Below are 19,242 nucleotides of genomic sequence, written 5' to 3' on the forward strand. Positions count from 1 at the left end.
ATTTGCTCAAAGCCTGGAACTCCAATCCCTTCTAGAGATGGCCACTTCTCCCTTACACCTGCACCTGGCTCATCTAAGATTCTTAGGGACTAGACATGCCAGCCAAGGGAAGGTGGGGAATGTGCCTGGTTTCCGTGTTTGTCCATAGCTGTAAACAGGAGCTGTCTATTCCTGTTACAAATGCAGGGGCAGCAGTGGGCATGTCATCATTTCCTTACCGGAGGCTATGTTAGTCTGCTAGGGCAGTCATAACAGAATACCACAGAATAGATGGCTTAAAAAACAAAATTTTTTTTCACAGTTCTGGAGGCTTGAAGTCCAAGATCAAGGTGTCTACAGTTTTGGTTTCTCCTAAGGTCTCTCTCCTCAGCTTGCGGATGGCCACTGTCTTAATCCACTTGGGCTGCAATAAGGAAATACCACCAATTGGGCAGCTTACAACAACAGAAATTTCTCACAGTCTGGAGGCTGGAAAGTCTGAGATCAAGGTGCATAGAATAGCTGGGTGAGGGTCCTCTTCAGGTTTGCACACTGCTTACTTCTTGCTCTGTACTCACTTGGTGGAAAGGGCTAAGGACTCTGTGGGGTCTCTTTTATAAAAGCACTAATCTCAGGAATTCTCTGGTGGTCCAGTGGTTAGGACTCTGCACTCTCATTGCCAAGGGTCTGTGTTCAATCCCTGGTTGGGGAACTAAAATCCCACAAGCCTGTGGCAAAAAACAAAACAAACAAACAAAAACACACTAATCTCATTCATGAGGGCTCCACCCTCATGACCTAATCACCTCCCAAGGCTCCACCTTTTGACACCATCACACTGGGTATTAGAATTCCAGTATGTGTTCAATGTCATTAGTCATTAGAAAAATGCAAGTGAAAACCACCATTGGAGACCATTTATTATAATGATTAAAATTTAAAAGACCCATCATAACAAGTTTTGGTGAAGATACGGAGCAACAATGTGAATGTCGAATGGCACAACAACTTTTGAAACAGTTTGACAGTCTCTTAAAAAGTTAAACATAAACCTACCATATGATCCAACCATTCTACTCCTAGATGATTACCCAAGAGAACTGAAGGTGTGTACCCTTTAAAAGACTTGCATACACATTTTCATAGCAGGCTTATGTGTAACAGTCAAAAACTGGGAAAAAAACCAAATATCCATGAACAGGTAAATGGATAAACAAATTTTGTTTTATCCATACAATGAAAATACTACTCAGCAATGAAAAGGAATGAACTCTTGATAAATACAGCAACATGGATAGATCTCAAAATAATTATGCTGAGTGAAAGAAGCCAGACAAAAATAGCACTTACTATTATTTATATAAATAATTATTTATATGAAATTCCAGAAGATACGAGCTAATCTATAGTAACAGACAGCAGTGGTTGCCTGGGTCTGAGTGGGGTGCAGGGATGTGACGGAGAGATTACAAAGGAGCACAAGTAAACTTTTGGAAATGATGGATATGCTCATTATCTCGATTTTGGTAATGGGTTTATGGGTGTGTACATATGTCATAACTTATCAGATTGTGTATTTTGAATATGTGGAATTCTTTTAAAGACCACAAGACATATAATGGCTAAGAGACTTACCCGAAATCATGCTGCTCCTTAGAGGCAAAGTAAAGATCATTGTATGAACCTCAGTTACATAGTACGTACTTCATAAATATTGCTTCAAACATTTAAAATAAGAATGATGGGGCAATATAGGGGTAGGGTATTAAGAGGTACAAACTATTAGGTATAAAATAAGCTACAAGGATATACTGCACAGCAGGGGGAATACAGCCAATATTTTATAATAACTATAAATGGAGTATAACTTTTAAAAATTGTGAATCACTATACTGTAAACCTGTAACTTATAGTACATCAACTATACTTCAATTTTTTAAAAAAAGAGAGAGTATCACCTTCATACTCAAAGCATTTTAATGGTTTCCCATGATATTCAGATTAAAACTAAAATTTCTTAGCTCGGCCTGAAAGACCCTACATTATCGGTCCAACCTCATTATCTCTCTTCAACCCCATTTCCTACCACTTTCTTTCACTGCACCCTGCACACAGACGCCCTCTCTCTGTTCCCTGAACATCCCCCGCTCATTCTCACCTCAGGATCTTAGCACTTACTGTTCACTGTGCCTAGAACTTATTCCCAGGTCTTCCCGTGACTTACTGCCTTGCTTCTTTTTAGGTCCTTCCTAACATCACTTCCCTGACAGTCCATGTAACATACCTTCCACCCCAGATTTCTGGTATTATCACCTCACCCTATCTTACTTTTCTCATTCTTATTTACCTTTTATCACTATCTAGCATCATATTATACATATATATAATATGCATTATACATACATGTTTGCTTTTTGTCTTTCTCCTCCACTAGAAAAGAAGCAACTTGGGAGTAGAGACTTTATCTTCTTCACAGCTATATTCCCAACACCTAGAATATTGCCTGACATACAGTAGGTCCTTGATAAGTATTTGGTGAATGAATGAGCTTGGACCCAGTTGAATGGGACCCTTATGGTCTCATAGTTATTTAATTTCTCACTGTCTCAGTTTCCTCATTTTCTACCATAAAGAGTTGTTGAGAGGATTAAATGAGATAATTCATTTAAAGCATTTAGCACTGTGCTCAGCACGTGGCAGGTGGCTCACACATTCCTTTATTCTTTTATATGTTGGTATCTTAACTGCTATTTCTACGATATTTCTGTGACCAAGACTCTTTCCCCCAATTTAGGCAGTGGGAACCAGGAAATTATATACTCACCACCCTCAGGGAAAGGATGACAGAGCAGAACCAGAGAATCTAATTCATGTCTTTTAAGTTTTAAAAGTTTAGATGGGTTTATAGGACAAAAAGATTTGGGAAATTATGCCATCAGGTGGGACCAGTTGCCTCCCAAACCATTGACTGTTCAAAGTGTGCTAAATTGAGGTGAGAGAGGGAGAGTTTGAGGGAAGCAAAGGAGTTAAAAGCAGGTATGTGTCCCTGAAAGGAGTCCTGGCTCTGCCCAAACCCAGCCTCCCCACCATCACACAAGAGGGGCCCAGGGGAGGATGAAATAAAAAAACTCTAAAGAATCCAAGAGGTGAGGACCAGAAAACAAACAACAAAAGCAAAATAAAGAGCTGGCAGGCAGAGATGCCAAATGCCCTGTAAAAGCAGTACTGAGCTGAGGATAGACAGACAATGGGGTCTGAGCAGCCTCATGCCTCCCTGTGTACCCCAGGGCAGCCAAGGATAGTGGGGAGGTGGGAGGGCCATACTCAGCCCCTTTGGTTTCCCACAGTCCTAGACTGGAGGGGAAGGAAGTAAGGAAGGGAACAACGTGAAAAAAGCCTTGCAGTCACAGGCAGAAGACTGACTATGGAAGATCAACAGAGAAGACAAACATCTCAGCAGATGCCAGCCTGGAGGCCATATACACCCGCTTTTCTTCTTTATGGGTTTGCTGAAAGCAAGAGCAATAATCACAACTGAAACTAGAGACATAATATCTTAATAGAAACCTTGTTATCAATAGGAATTTTAGAGGCCTCAAGCAGAAGCGGGTTCCACCTGTGAAGATCTTGGAAGATTGCCAGGGACTCACTGGGTATCCCTCATCTCCACTGATGGTCTGGCACTTAGACCCCGGAATGTGCAAAGGTAGGGCATTCAGAGACTGGCACTTGGACAATAAGGTGACACAAAGATCTTAAACTCTTGCTCAAGTAAATGTTACTACTTTTAGTGCTTAGGTCAGTTTGATGACTTCTACAGAAATGGAGAGTTCTCTCAAAAGCACACCATGCCCAATTCATTGATTAACCCTGTGCTACAATATGTCCTTGTTGTTTATTTTTAGTAGTGTGTCTCTGTTAATCCCAAATTCCAAATTTATCCCTCCCCCTTTTCTTCTTTGGTAACCATAAATTTGTTTTCTATATCTGTGAGTCTATTTCTGTTTTGTAAATAAGTTCATTTGTATCATATTTTAGATTCCACATATAAGTGATATCATATGATATTTGTCTCTCTCTGTCTGATTTACTTCACTTAGTGTGATAATCTCCAGGTCCATCCATGTTGCTGCAAATGGCATTATTTCATTCCTTTTTATGGCTGGGTAATATTTCATTATATTGTGTGTGTGTGTGTGTGTGTGTGTGTGTGTGTGTGTGTGTGTGCGTGTGTGTGTATATACCACATCTTCTTTATCCATGCATCTGTTGATGGACATTTAGGTTGCTTCCATGTCTTGGCTATTGTAAATAGTGCTGCTATGAAGATTGGGATGCATGTATCTTTTGAATTAGAGTTTTCGTCTTTTCCAGACATATGCCCAGTAGTGGGATTGCTGGATCATATGGTACATCTATTTTTAGATTTTTAAGGAACCTCCATATTGTTCTCCATAGTGGCTGCACCAGTTTACGTTCCTACCAACAGTGTAGGAGGGTTTCCTTTTCTCCACACCCTCTCCAGCATTTATGATTTGTAGACTTTTTGTTGATGGCCATTCTGACCGGTATTAAGTGGTACCTCACTGTAGTTTTGATTTGCCTTTCTCCAATTAGTGATGTTGAGCATCTTTGCACAGGCATCAGTATCTTTTAAAGATTCCGTTTGCAACAAAGTTTGGGAACCACTGTCTTAACAGACTCCTTTTCCTTTTGTGTTTAGGGTGCTGTATAAATCAAAGCCTTTACCTGGGACATTGTTTCATTTTTCTAAGTAATGTGTATTAAACTATTGAAAGTACCAGGGCTGTCTTCAAGTTGTGAACTGCGTTAACTGCTTTTCAGACAAATGGTCAATAGTGACCTCTGGTGGTGTGATGAGAACCTAAAATAAAAATCTAATTTTGTCCCTGTGGGAATGCTGTTAACACAGGGAAAAGGTGTCAATGGCCACTCTCCACTACTCCATGCCCCTCTGCCACATACACATATTATCCAGAAAGGGAAATAGAGAGTAAGTTGACCAAGATCACATAAGAATCACTGATAGCTGTGGAACTGAAACTTGACTGGTCCGCCAACTTCCCCTTCCTCTCAACGGCATTCTCCCTCAGAGTGGTCTCATCTTCACAACTTCCCAGTATGAGCACCACCAGTGTGCATCAATACTTTCCAAGTTCTATTTCTAGTTCCTAAGCATGACCTTGATTCCTGCAAATGCCAAACACAGTCACATAACTGATCTGAGCCAGAAGTGCCTGGAGAGGAGTGATGATCTCTCTCCTCTATGCCCTACAGTTTTGATTTCTCCTGTGGGGTAGAAGACAAAGGTTGCACTGTTCGCAAGCCTTCTGGTTAAGGTTAACCATTTTACAAATGGAGAGAATAAGGCTCAACATAAGATATTGCCTAGACCATCCATCTCAACACACCCCATTCTCTCTGTCTTGAATCCAAGAGGCTTCATATCAGGTGGGGAAACTGAGGCCCAAGTACAGAACTGTCCTCTCCAGGTAGGCTTCTGAAAACGCCTGGCTAATCTAATCTCTCATTAGAGCCCCAGCTCTAATGAGACCCTAGAGGTATGACATTCTCACCATGAGGTAATATGGAGTGATGCTGAGGTAAGTACAAGGGCAAAGTATGGGGTCGTAGCGTCTGAAGGAAGAAGCTAGTATATCAGTAGAGGTTGAAGATTTAGGGAGGGTGGGGGTAGGGTGGATCCTTGTACCCACATTGGCAGAGTTGAGTCCCTGAAGCAGAAATGGAGTGGAATTTGTGACTGAGGAGCAGGAGCAAGGCAGAAGGGGAATCTGGGGCCCCATTCAGGTAGCTTCCTTGGAGACTGAGAATAGCCAGCCGCGCCACTGCTTCTACCTCTCCTTCTGCAACAGATGCCCAGTGGCCACCAAGGCATGATACCCAGGGCACTGGGACCCTTGGGAACCAATAAAACCTTTCAGGCCAGCGTGAGTTGGAGAAAAACCCCAGATCTTCTACCCATGCCTCCGCCAAGCACTAGGCAGCTTCAGGCGCAGCTGTGGCAATCCCCACCTCTTGTACTCCCTCTCCCATCTCCACTTCCCGGACCTTCTAATACACCATGACCCAACGAACTTTCAACTCTGAACGAAACCCTGCGGGGAAGTCTGGAAAATATAGCTCTGGATGAAGCAGTTGCACTCCCAGAGGATTCTGGGAATAGTAGTTTTCGGGCTCTGGATAGCCTGCCCAACTCCTGCGAGTCACTGCACTTTGGAGCCTGGCGCTTGATCTCGCGGGCGGTAGGCAGTGAGGTCATCCCCTGAGGCTTGGATTGGTGCAGCCTGAAGGCAAGCCGGTGGGCATGCGCAGCTTTTGCTCCTCCCTCTGCCTCTTAATGGTGGCTGTATCTGACTTTCCTACAGGATAGGATTTAGGCCTTCCAAAGCTCGCAATCTGGAAAGAGCTAACAGGCAAACTGACGAAACCATGTAAGTCAAAGAGCACGCGTTTTAATTGCTGCGTTGGGCAGAAGCATGTGGGTGGGGAAGGTTTCCTTGAGCGTTTGAGGTTCTCCCTGAAACCTGAAGGCCCGATAGGCAAGAACTTGGCAAGGCATGTGGCCATGTTAACACAAGTTCGTGTGCCCCACGCACAGTGAGGCCAAACAAATTGAAACGTCGTAGTGTGGAGCAGAGAAAGGTTTATTGCAAGGCCAGGCAAGGAGAAGAGGTGGCTCAGGCCCTGAAAAGCCTCCCCAAAGGATTTCGGCAAAGCGTTTTAAAGGCCTGGAGAGGGGTGGGTGGTGGCAGGGCACGTGATCAGCTTGTGCACAGTTCTCTGATTGGCTGATGGTGAGGCAGCAGGGTGGTGTCACAGGGGTTAACATTATCAGTCCTTAGGCTCCAGGGGGCCTGGGGATCTGTGCTGTTGGTCATCCGGTAGTTGTTCCATTCGGTGGCGGTGGTGGGGTTTCACATCTGCAAAACCACTCAGGAAATGTGCATCAAATGCTATTATCTAGGCCTTTCAGAGAGGAGCCACAGCAGAGGATACGGGGGAAGGCCTGTCCCGGGAAAGCCCTATAGATTCCTGCTCCGTTAGGCCAAGGTCCCTGGTGGAGGAATCGCCCACAGGGCCAAAGAACAGAGCGGAAGTGATCAACACAACGTCACCATTTTGTAGGGAGAGAGATGAAGGTAAGGGGAGGGGGGCGGGGGAGAAGGACCACCTAAAGCGGAATTGAGCAACGTGACTATTATCCCCAGGACAGTGTGGAGACATTAGAGCTGTAGGCAGAGACCTTACCTGCTCTGAATCGGATATTAGAAAAACTGGGCACCACTGTGAAGCCAATTGGAGGGGTTGAAGTTGAGTCAGGAATTCGTGGGAAGAAATGATAATGGTCTGGGGTAGAGTAGGAACAGTGGAGATAGATAGATGATATTATGGCAATGAGATATATGTAGGAGATGGGCTAGAAAAAGAATGGTTATTGATGTATGGGGGATGATGGATTCCTTTGGGCCGTCGTGGGGTATCAAGGTGCCAGTTTCATGATAGGGAAATTCACACACGTGTACCTGAACATTCTTATACAAAGATGTCCTTATTTATAAGTAATCTCATTGTAAATGTAAACTTAAAGGAGATTCCTAGCCATGTGTACAACATGTGCCTGTGGACTCACAATCTTCCTGATAAACAGACATAACATTTACACAAATGCACGTTGTGTTAAACAGGGAGGACACAAAAAATCAAACTTATGTCCCTTTCTGGGATCTAAGCTCCTCACCCCTCCCCTCACACACAGCAGGGTCTGTTCCTTTTCACCATGTGCTGTTTTTCGTTTTTTCTGTTTTTTTTAGAAACTTGGCTTCAGCCTCATGTGCTTCTCTCTCTCTCTTTTTTTAAAAAATCTATTTGGCTGCATCGGGTCTCAGTTGCGGCACTCAGGATCTTTGTTGCGGCCCGTGGGATCTTTTGCTGCAGCACACGGGCTTCTCTCTAGTTGTGGTGAAGGCTCCAGAGCACGTAGGCTCAGTAGTTGCGGCACGCAGGCTCAGTAGTTGCGGCACACAGGCTCCAGAGAACACAGACTCAGTAGCTGCAACTCACAGGCTTAGTTGCCCTGAGGCATGTGGGATCTTAGTTCCCCAAACAGGGATTGAACCCACGTTCCCTGCATTGGAAGGTGGATTCTTAACCACTGGACCACCAGGGAAGTCCCTCACCGTGTGTCTTGAACAAGTCATTTAACCTCTCTTGGTTTAGCTTCCAAAAGGCAACTGCTTAGGGAGTGACTTTGTAAGGAGGATGTGACACTTTAAACATGACTTTTAAATACTAAAGGATTTCTAGTGTGCCTGTCCATGGATGATGGCACCTGGAGATAAGAAATGCCTCCTTAGAAGAGAGGAACCCAGTATGACAGCTTAAGGAGAAGTGGAAAGAAGGGTTGAGATAACACATCTTACAAGATTTGGAAATGCAAGTATGGTGGTGAGGTGGGGATGCGGGAGATCAGGATTTATTTGTGTTGATTTAACCAGATGGAGGTTATGGTGAAGAAGTTAACAGCTTCCTTCTAACCACAGAACTGTCAGCATACATATTTGGGGTGGAGGTGGGGGACAAACTGGGAAATGACAGGGAAACCAAAAAGTTGTTTTCTTCTCATGCTCTCCCAGAGGCAGGCTGGGGCCACAGACAGTGCCAGGCTGAGCCAGGGCAGGTAAGGGCCTTCCCTGTTAGGCAGATTCTTGTTGGCCAAGCTGAGCAGAGGCTCCACAGGGCTTGTAACACAGGTCCTTGGCAGGAGGAAGATAGAAGGGACCTAGTTTACCCACAGGGACAGAGAAGTGAAAACTAGGCTAATGGTTTTATTCCCATGAGAAGTAGAGAAGAGTACAGGGACACCTCAAGTTGAGCAGAGAGTAGGGGACTTCCATTTCAGAAGAAGCCCTAAGTCTCCATCTCCCTCTGGACTGGTTCTCAGATGTGAGGTAACCGAAGGGGGGCTATAGCAGGGCAAATCTTAGCCTATTGGCTTGGAGGAGATGGTGGTAGAGGGATGGTTTTTCCCTGGGGATTGTATGAGGTTTTTAAGTTCCTGAGAGATTTCCACACCTGGAGAAATCTTCCCAAATAGAGGCGGTCTTTGTTACTGTTTGTTTCTCAGACCTACCCAGGGGTCCAAGCTGCTTCCTTACAAGTATCGGCGGTGTCAGGGAAAGGACAGATAGAGGCTGCATTGGGCAATGGAGGGAGAGGGGGTTGTCATTCAGCAGAACCTCCCATATAGCTAACACTTGGGAGGCCCTTATGGCCCCAGGACGTTTATTCTTCTAAACTGTTCTTCCCAATGACTGATCAATAGGGCAGCCCAGTCTATTTTCCTGTGACAAGCAGATGGGAATTGAATCAGTGTGACAGTATAATGACCTCCACACATAAACTAGATTGTCAGCTGCTTAACACCTCCAGTGTCTAGTAGAAGGCTCTGTCACATAGGAGGTGACCAAGAAATATTTTTCAAATTACTAAATGAAAAATTGAATACAAACAGTATTTAGTGCTGTCTTAGCTAATGCAATAAAATAGAGGGGCCTGAGGGGGAAATTAAGATATGTTCTCGCCTGGAGAGAAGAGACCTCTCTAATTTTGTCAAATCCTAGAAGAATCATACTTTAACCATCCATTATGCCTCTGACTTAATATTTTTTGAATAGGCTAAGTGTAGCCCTTATTGCTTATAGCATGTATTCTCAGGTTTTACTACCTCCAGCTTCAGGAGATAAAAATACAGTAACATTCAATGCCTATTTTAAGAGTTGTATAGATTTTCATTTGGAAGACAAGTGGAGTGAATTTTAGATCTAAATTCCAAAAACTACCTCACAACTTCTTCTACCCAAAAGATAATGTGAAACTTTTAAGTCTGAACACTAACCGCTAATTACGCAGGGATCTTCTATTCAAAATTTCCATGTTACATGGACCGCTTTGAGGAACACTTTGAGGAGGACTAAAAATGCCCCCAAGAAATTTAAAAGCATCAGTAGCACCTCCATAAAAACTACAGAATGAGCAGAAAGCTGACTGTGGTTGGTCTATGCAAGAAATGTACAAATTCTAAGTGCCAAAGCCTAAGGAATGGCAGAAGGAGGACAAGGAAAGAAGAATATGAATTGGGAGACTAATTGAGTTATCGCAGGTTCTCTGGTGAAGGAGACCTCCCTTGCTGTCCTCTAGACATACAACTTTTGTCAAGGTTGTCAGATTTGTATGACTATTTTCTTTAAAAGTAAAAATATAGGTGTATTTTGTATAAATGTAGAGAAAAAGATCTGATTGGAAGCAGGAGTGATTTGGATAAATTGTCTGAGATATCTAAGAAAAAGTTTTCGATAAGTTTCTGAGAAGTTTTCGGGGGTTACCAATTATCTTCTTTCAATTGTATTAATGTAAGCATCTATAAGAGGAAGCATCTTTTATGTAGCATCGAATCTGGTTTTTAAGTGATTTCATTAATTATATCAAGTGCAGGGAAAGTTAATTTACTTCATGGATTCAATCAACAAAATTACTGAGCACCTAGACTATCTTCTAGGTACTGCAGGATATAAACTGTGAACAACATAAGGTCCTTTTTTTGGTGGAGCTTATCTAGGGAAAGGAGACAGGAAGTAATCAAGAAAACGAACAGGGTAATTCCAGTTAGTTGTAAGTTCTATGAAGATGATATAGCAGGATAATGTGATAGAGTAAGGGCAAGCAAACTATGGCCTGCTGTCTGTTTTGTAAATAAAGTTTTATTGGGACACAGCCACTCCCATTCATTTAAGTACTGTCCATGGTTGCTTTTCTGTTACTGCAGCAGAGTTGTGTAGACAAAGCTGAACATATTTATTCGCTAGCCTTTTACGGAACAAGTTTGCTAACCCCTGGGAGAGAGGGTAAGTGAGCAATGAGTATTTTAGCCAAGTACTCATTTAGTCAAGGAAGGCCTTTCTGAGGTGGCTTTTGAGCTGAGACCTGAAACGTGAGGAAGAGCCCAGCATGGAAAGGTCTGGGGGTCCACACAAAGGGAATAGGAATTTCAGAAGCCTGGAGGCCGGAACAATCTTGGAGGCCTGAACAAGCTTGGAGGTACCTATGCCATAAAAATAGAAAGAGGGCCGGTATTCCTAGAACATCGGGAGCCCAGGGAAATGTGGAATGAAATGAGATAAAAAAGAGAGAGGCAGGGCTAGATACTAATGTACTGTGGAAGAATTTGGATTTCATTTTAAGGCAAAGATAATTTATCGGACCATTTTTAGCAGGGGGATATGATATCACTGACATTATAAAAAGATCTCTCTGGCTGCTGAATGAAGAATGGAACTAGGAGTAGGGTTAGATGAGGAAAACAGAAGGTAGGAAGGAGTTCATTCAGACCATCGCAATATTGCAGTTCAGGTGAGAAAACAGTGGTTTGGACAGGGTGATAATAGAGAATTAGGTACATTTGTGTTATATTTTGGAGATAGATCTAATAGGAGGGATAAAATGTGTGCTGTGAGAGCAAGAGAAGATACAAGGATGACTACAAGTGTTTTTACATGCTGTTTACCGAAATGGGGGGAACCAGAAGAATTAGTGGGTTGAGGAAGGGGAGAGGTGGAATTAACAGTCCTGTTTCAGGGAATTCCCTGGCGGACTAGTGGTTAGGACTCTGTGCTCTCACTGTTGAAGGCCTGGGTTCAGTCCCTGGTTGGGGCACTAAGATCCCACAAGCCGCCTGTTCCGGCGAAAAAAAAAAAAATAGAGTCCTGTTTGTAAGTCCAGCTTTGTAAATTTAAGATGTCTGTTACGTATGAGTCTGGAGCTCATAGAAGAAGCTGGGGTTAGAGATACACATTTGGGAGTGATCAGCATACAGACAGAATTTAAAGTCATGTGTAGGTGGCAGTGGTTCTTAACTGAGAATAATTTTGTGCCCCAGGGATAACTTTGAAGCCAGCATGAGGAAAAAAGCAAAGTGAAACGGCTTGAAAATTTACCTCATGTATGATTCAGCCTAAGAACGGTCTCTACTCCCACCTGAAATTTTTACCTTATTTTTATAAACTGTTAATTTCACAAGTACTTTCTCAAATACCTGTAGTTTAAGAAAAACAATTATGTGTCTTTAAGTTTAGTCTGTAGTGTGATGCCACTTATTAATTCCTTTTTTTTTTTTTGGCATTTTTTAAAAACTTAATTTTCGTGTGCTTTTAATCTCTTTGTGTATATTTTCAATTATTAGATTAAATTGTATAATCTGGGGGAAAACATTACGCTAGTCTGGGAATCAGGAAATGAGGATTTAGATTATAGGCCTTTTGGGATAAGTAATCCTCAGCGATGATGAAGAAAAATGTGTAATTTTGTTGTGTTTGTTTTGGGACTTCCAACCACCTCAAGGATAGAAATCTAAAACAGTAATATGTGTAATGCTTCCCTTCCTCTTTGAATGGGGATATTCGTAAATAGGTAGCTATTTATATATTATGTAATCCTACTAGGATAACAACATCCTAGTTATGCAGTTGTATTACAGTAAGATTTTTAGTCTGATGTGGACTTTTATTTTTTTGTTTGCATGGTGTTTAATGTGCGGGGTGGAAGAAGGGTGAGGTGCCAAGGGAGCCAGTAGCAAAAGAAAAGATTATTTTTAGGCCAGGACATCTTCTTTTTTGGGGTGGGGTAGGGTGGGTAGGGTAGGGAACAGCAAGGGTTTTATCATGCAGATTGCCTCTTCTTCCTCTGGGGGATTGAGAAGGCCCAAGTAACAGATTACTTTACTGGTGCTTGACCAGAAAATTCCAGATGGGTGGATTAAGATGACATTTCTAGGAGAGGTTGAAACTGCAATTAGATCAGGTATTAAAACTAGGTTTGGTAGCATGGGCTTTTTAGCATGAGTGACACCATTTTTGGACTACGTTTTTCTTTTTAACAGACCAGAGTGGTGCTTTCCTGAAGCTGAGACAAAGATCCTGGGCACGAGGCAAAGGAGCGGACAGATCCCAGGCAGGCCTAATTCTTCGGCAACTCTGGTCTTCAGCCAGGTAGGAGCACAAAGTGAGCCAAGGCCCTAAAGGAGGAGGAAACAATTATCTCCTGGGAAAGGCCTCTGTTATCTGGAACACCACAGATTTCTCAGGGTGGGAGTTGGGAATCAGAGTGTCTTCTGGTTCTTGATGAAACATTTCAGTCTGTTTCAAGGACTTGCACCTGGGAAAACGATTGGCTTCTGGAAACAGTGTTATTCTGGGACTTAGGAACAACTTGCTGATGAGCGCCAGGAAACAAGCCACAATCAACTATATTCCTTGTTAAGTGCTGGAAGACTCATTAGATAATAACTCTATTACAACAATAATAGTAATAATAATAAGAGCATTTATTGAATGCTTACTTCAAGGCAGGCACTAGATATTCATTACATTACTTCATTAATAATTTACTTGGCATTCATTTTACATTACTTCCTCTACCCCATCAGCTGTTGTTCTACCCATGAATCTGCCCCCAAATCTGTAGCAGTCCTGCTTAAGTGTAAGAAAATTCAGTTGTAAATAACGAAGTCACAAAAGATTTTATTTTCTATCATTTCCTCTGACTTGTCTTATTTACAAAAATGGTTCAGAAATATTATTGTACCAATGTTAATTTCCTGATTTTGATCATTGTACTGTGATGATGTATGTTAAAATTGATGGGGTAAGAGATACGAGGTAACTTTTTGTACTAATTTTGCAACCTTTCTACAAGTCTAAAATGAATTAAAACAGAAAGTTGAAAAACTATAATTTCTTTATGACATTCAGTTTGTATCTTTTATTATTTTCTTACAGCAAAAAAACAATACATGTTAAATACAGAGAATATTTTACATTCATATAAGCAAAAAGAAGAAAATGTAAATCCCCTTATCAACCAGCTAGAGATATCTGCTATAAATATCTAGATGTAAATTCATTGAGATGTGTGTGTGTATATGGATGTATAGCATGTATTAATTTCAATTACTGACTTTGCAAGGACAAAACGTCATAATTTTTTATTGAACTTAATTTGTCTTAAACCTTCAGTTTGCCTAAAGGGAGGTAACTTAATTTAGTCACTTCCAGGTAGTTAAGACTTAAAGTCAATTAAGTTCAGGTTTCGAATTCAGTCTCCTTTCTCTAACCCTCTAGGGGGCTTGTGTTTGGACTTCATTCATCTTCTGTGGCCACCCACTGCTGGTATAACTCATCCCACCTCATCTTTAGGCACCAGCCTTCTGCTTCTGCTTGCTAGAATTGTGATCCTGGAGACCCACCAGAGACTCCAGTAGGATTTGCAGGACGGCCTTTGGGCCCCTTGACAGAACCACCTCATTAGCCTTTATTCCTTTCCTGCCCTGGCACACTTCTGATCTCTGAGGCTTTCTCTAAGATCTGCAGAATCTTCTCTTTCTGACTTACTTCACTCTGCATGACAGACTCTAGGTCCATCCACCTCACTACAAATAACTCAATTTCGTTTCTTTTTATGGCTGAGTAATATTCCATTGTATACATGTGCCCACATCTTCTTTATCCATTCATCTGTTGATGGACACTTAGGTTGCTTCCATGTCCTGGCTATTGTAGATAGAGCTGCAATGAACACTGTGCTACATGACTCTTTTTGAATTATGGTTTCCTCAGGGTATATGCCCAGTAGTGGGATTGCTGGGTTGTATGGTAGTTCTATTTGTAACAAATACCGTATGCTAACACATATATATGGAATCTAAGAAAAAAAAAAAGTCATGAAGTACCTAGGGGTAAGACAGGAATAAAGACACAGACCTACTAGAGCATGGACTTGAGGATATGGGGAGAGGGAAGGGTAAGCTGGGACAAAGTGAGAGAGTGGCATGGACATGTATGCACTACCAAATGTAAAATAGATAGCTAGTGGGAAGCAGCTGCATAGCACAGGGAGATCAGCTCGGTGGTTTGTGACCACCTAGAGGGGTGGGATAGGGAGGGTGGGAGGCAGGGAGACGCAAGAGGGAAGAGATATGGGAACATATGTATATATATATAACTGATTCACTTTGTTATAAAGCAGAAGCTAACACACCACTGAAAAGCAATTATACTCCAATAAAGATGTTAAAAAAAAAAAAAAAGATCTGCAGAATCTTGAGGCTACTCTCTGGAAAATGAATCACAGTTTCCTTTTCTCGTAGGATCTCTAGGAACTTTGCTAAGCTACCATCCCTCGTTCTGTGGCAATTGGCCCAGGCATTCCAGGCCCTTTCCCTAAGATTCACTTAGAGATTTTCTCTGAACTCTCCTACGTCATTCCCAAAAATCCTCTTCCATTGAACTTTGTCTCTATCTCCTTTTGGGTGAATGAATTGAAAAAATAGCAGGTTCTTACAACATCATATATTCTTCCAGAATCTATTAGTTATGACATAAACTTGGAAGTTTTTGTATTGAAGCCAGAATTTTGGAAAGTCAGACTCTTAAGTTATTTTCTTTGCCAAGGGCTTCAAAATTCTAGTTTAGTTAACAAACTATTAAAGAACATTTTTTGAGACAATTGTGAAAATTGGACTATGAACTCATTATTAGAAGACATCAAGGATTGATGATTAATTTTGTTGGATGTGAGAATGGCCTTATGGTTATGTATGTGAAGGCCATTATAGGCAGGGTGGGTTGGGAAGTGACAGGAGTGGGAAGTAGGAGACAATATAAAAAGCCATACATGCCATTCTTTTGTGTTTTTTAAATTTTTTAATTTAATTTTATTATCTTTTATTTTTTTGGCCATGCCGTGAGGCATGTGGGATCTTAGTTCCCCGACCAGGGATAGAACATGTGCCCCCTGCGGTGGAAGCATGGAGTCTTAACCACTGGACCGCCAGGGAAGTCCCCATGCCATTCTTTTGATTGCATGCTCACAGCATCAAACAGGGGAATGACATGTTTAATTTGCATAAAGGGGGGTAGAGGATGAGAAAGCATGCTTACGACTAGTAGTTGGGTGGCTGGCTGGAGGAATTTTTTATTCCTTCCCCTCCCTCAGCTCCCATATCCAAATCCATCAGTAAACGCTTTTGGTCGTCTTAGCTTCATCACCACCCCGTTCCAAGCTATCATCATCTCTTACCTGGACACAATCGTTTTCTAATTATCAACTAACCAGTTTCTCCATTTCTGTTCTTGTTCCCTATAATCCATTCTCACAGAGCTGACAGAGTGAATTTTTTAAAGCCTAATCTAGATTGTCATTCTGCTTAAAACATTTAATGGATTTCTATTGCATTGAACATAAAATACAAACTCTACCACAGACCATAAATTTCTATGTAATCTGGCCCTTATCTTCCTCACTATCCTCTTTGTGACACTCTCCTCCTTACACATCAGTCCAACACACAAGCCACTGTACAGTTCCCATTCTCTTTTTTCCAGTTACAAATGTTTATTTTTCAGAAAACATTTTCCCGTCTGAATTCGTAAGTGTTGTGACATTTTAATCAAACTAGTACAAATGGCACTTCTTTTTTAAAACTAAAAATAATAAAGAACAATTAAATGAAAGTATTCAAGTTTAAGTTCAGCTACTAGATCTGAGATGTAAAATAGTGACAATATGGACAAAAATGTTGACTTTAAATAACAAATTTTTACTTCATTCAATCCACATTCTTTAACCATGGGATAGTCATTATTCATAGGTTTCAAGTCTTGAAAGGGTCAGGTTTACCTGATAGGTATTGCCAGATTTGAAATTTATCTTTCAGTCTGACGAGCATAACTTCTTTATTAACTTTACACACAAAACATTTTCAATTTGGGCATTTTCTGGCATATTTTTCAAGAAATTATTTAGATCTGGCACATTCAAAATTGAACTATACTGCCATTTGCCTCATAATACTTACAAAAGAAAGGAAAATAACTAAAATAGGGCTTCCCTGGTAGTGCAGTGGTTAAGAATCCACCTGCCAATGCAGGGAACACGGGTTCGAGCCCTGGTCTGGGAAGATCCCACACGCCGCGGAGCAACTAAGCCCATGCGCCCCAACTACTGAGCCTGTGCTCTAGAGCCCGCGAACCACAACTACTGAAGCCCGCGCGCCTAGAGCCCGTGCTCCGCAACAAGAGAAGCCACCGCAATGAGAAGCCTGCAAACCGCAACGAAGAGTAGACCCTGCTCACTGCAGCTAGAGAGAGCCTGCACGCACCATCAAAGACCCAACGCAGCCAAAAATAAATAATTAATTTTAAAAATAACTAAAATAACTTGAAATGCCACTCCCTTCATTTTCCTTCTGTTTAGTGAGATGAAGTAATAAGTTGCTGAAAGTTTTATTTCTCATTCTACTGCAGCTTCATATTTACAGATCGAATAGTTTAAGATAGTGAACAAATGCCTCCTGAAAAACTCTTTCATTGACCATCTCTTACTCTGCTGACGGAAGTGTGAAATGGACCACTCTTTGAAGGGCAAGGGTCAATACTAATCACTTTCTCAAATACATTTCCTCTTTAATCCTGCACATCTCTTGACAGTTAACACCTAGCCCTAAGCACAGGTCAGGGCCACCACCAGCTTCTTACCTCGGTGCTGTTGCTGCACCAGGTATTACACAAGGCTCCCAAGGCGTAGAGACCAGCCCTGCCAACACCTTGGCTGGCAGCGGGACGAACTGGCCCACCCACTCAAAGCTGAATTCTCCTGTCTCCTCAGATTCTCAGAACCCGTCCACGGAATACTCGGGAGCGACTCCTACAGTTCCCCGAGGAAAACCAGCTTCTTCCCACCCTGCAGGGACAGCCACATGCCCTCAGGGGAGGCTGGGCCACTTCCAGCTGCCACCAACAAGGTTCTTGTGCTCTCATCACATTTTATGGCTTTCCTCTAGTAGAAATGAAAATTCCCCCCCCCCCAAAAAGGTGGGGGTGGTGGGAGAGGGGGAGAGGGAGAGATGGAGAGATGGAGGGGGAACGCCATAAATCTAAATTGCGATTAAGCTCTCTGTACCCGGTGTGGCTCATTGATTCGCTCGTGGGGCTTAAAATGCATATTTTGAGGGCAACTACCCGGATTCACCGCAGATAAACGAAGGAAAGGAGCTTACGCAGTGGAAGACACTACTACATGTCCCATAAGATAAAGGGAAAATTAGAGGCAGGATGGTGGTAGGACCTGAAGAATGGGGCCGAGGCTTAGGGCCTGGGGGAAACAGCGGAAAGGAGAGGCGTCGCCCTTTCACTGAGTCGGGGAATCAAACAGAAACGTGTACACCCCGTGCACTGCAGGCGGGCTCCTCGAACCGCGTGGCTTTCCCTCGCCCCTGCCTTGGGGGTGGGGAAGAACCCGGATGGAACCGCCCCTGCAGCCGGGACCCCCTCCTCCCGTCTTTGAATCGCTGCGCGGGGCGGAGTTGCTCACCCTTCTGTGCTCTGCTTGGTTGGTCTCCGTAGGCTCCTCCTCGGGATTGGACGTTCCGGGTGCCAGTCACAAAGCGTCGCTGGCTTCTCACATTGCTGCTGGAAGGAGACGGCGTCGACGTCTGGCTCGGCTCGCTGCGTCTTACCTTGCCGAAGCGCGCTCTTGCTTCGGCCCTCGGAACCTGTGCCAGGCTTTTCGGGCCCGGGGCCTGGAAGGAGGCTTATCCAGGCGGCTCGAGAACGAAACCGGGCGCCTAAGTACCTCTCGTCATCCACTCAGCGCCATGTCCTGGATGTTCAAGAGGTGAAGGGGGTGAAGGGGGCGGAGGGGGTGGGGCGCCGAGGGTAACGGCGTGGCCGCGTCCCCAGATGAACCTGACCTTCCCCGCGTTTCCTTCGCGTTCCCCTTGCGAGCTGCGCAGCTGGCGTTCGTCCCGCTGGCGGCTCCTATAGCCGCGGGAGAAATAAATGCAGAGTCTCCGCGGGCGAGGGGAGGCTTCTCAGGCGAGTCTCTTGCCAGGGCCTTGGGGAAATCTCTGTCAAAGGCTGTACGGGGCCTGGGGCTCTAAGCTCCCCTCCTTAGCCGGGGTCTCTTCTCGCCCTGTGCTTTATTCCACAAAACACCCATGAGATACCCACTGTGCGCCGGGCATTGTGCTCGGCCGAAAGGGCCGGGTAAGACAGCCCCTGTCCCCAAGCACCTCACAATTGATGTGTATGCACAGACGTGCAAATACATATCTGCAGAGGAGCCAGAAGCAGGACGCATGACGTGCAAGTAGAACGCAGGGGAAATAGCTTC

At 43.3% G+C, this 19,242-nt stretch overlaps 2 protein-coding genes across 3 annotated transcripts in view; one reads left to right on the forward strand and one right to left on the reverse strand.

Moving 5' to 3' along the window:
• Positions 1–18,557, reverse strand: part of HPS3 (HPS3 biogenesis of lysosomal organelles complex 2 subunit 1) — a 65,556-nt gene extending 46,999 nt beyond the window's left edge. Inside the window, exon 1 of the mRNA XM_079921266.1 lies at positions 18,442–18,557. The gene's annotated coding sequence lies outside the window, so the exon portion shown is untranslated. The remainder of the gene's footprint in view (positions 1–18,441) is intronic.
• A 29-nt stretch (positions 18,558–18,586) lies between these two features.
• Positions 18,587–19,242, forward strand: part of HLTF (helicase like transcription factor) — a 60,501-nt gene continuing 59,845 nt past the window's right edge. For both annotated transcript variants that reach the window (XM_079921261.1, XM_079921262.1), the window contains exon 1: positions 18,587–18,744. In XM_079921261.1, the coding sequence (XP_079777387.1) occupies positions 18,725–18,744 (20 nt within the window). In that variant the 5' untranslated portion in view covers positions 18,587–18,724. The remainder of the gene's footprint in view (positions 18,745–19,242) is intronic.

The sequence above is a fragment of the Stenella coeruleoalba genome (genome assembly GCF_951394435.1).
Source record: "Stenella coeruleoalba genome assembly, chromosome: 5".
In the NCBI taxonomy this organism is placed as follows: domain Eukaryota; kingdom Metazoa; phylum Chordata; class Mammalia; order Artiodactyla; family Delphinidae; genus Stenella; species Stenella coeruleoalba.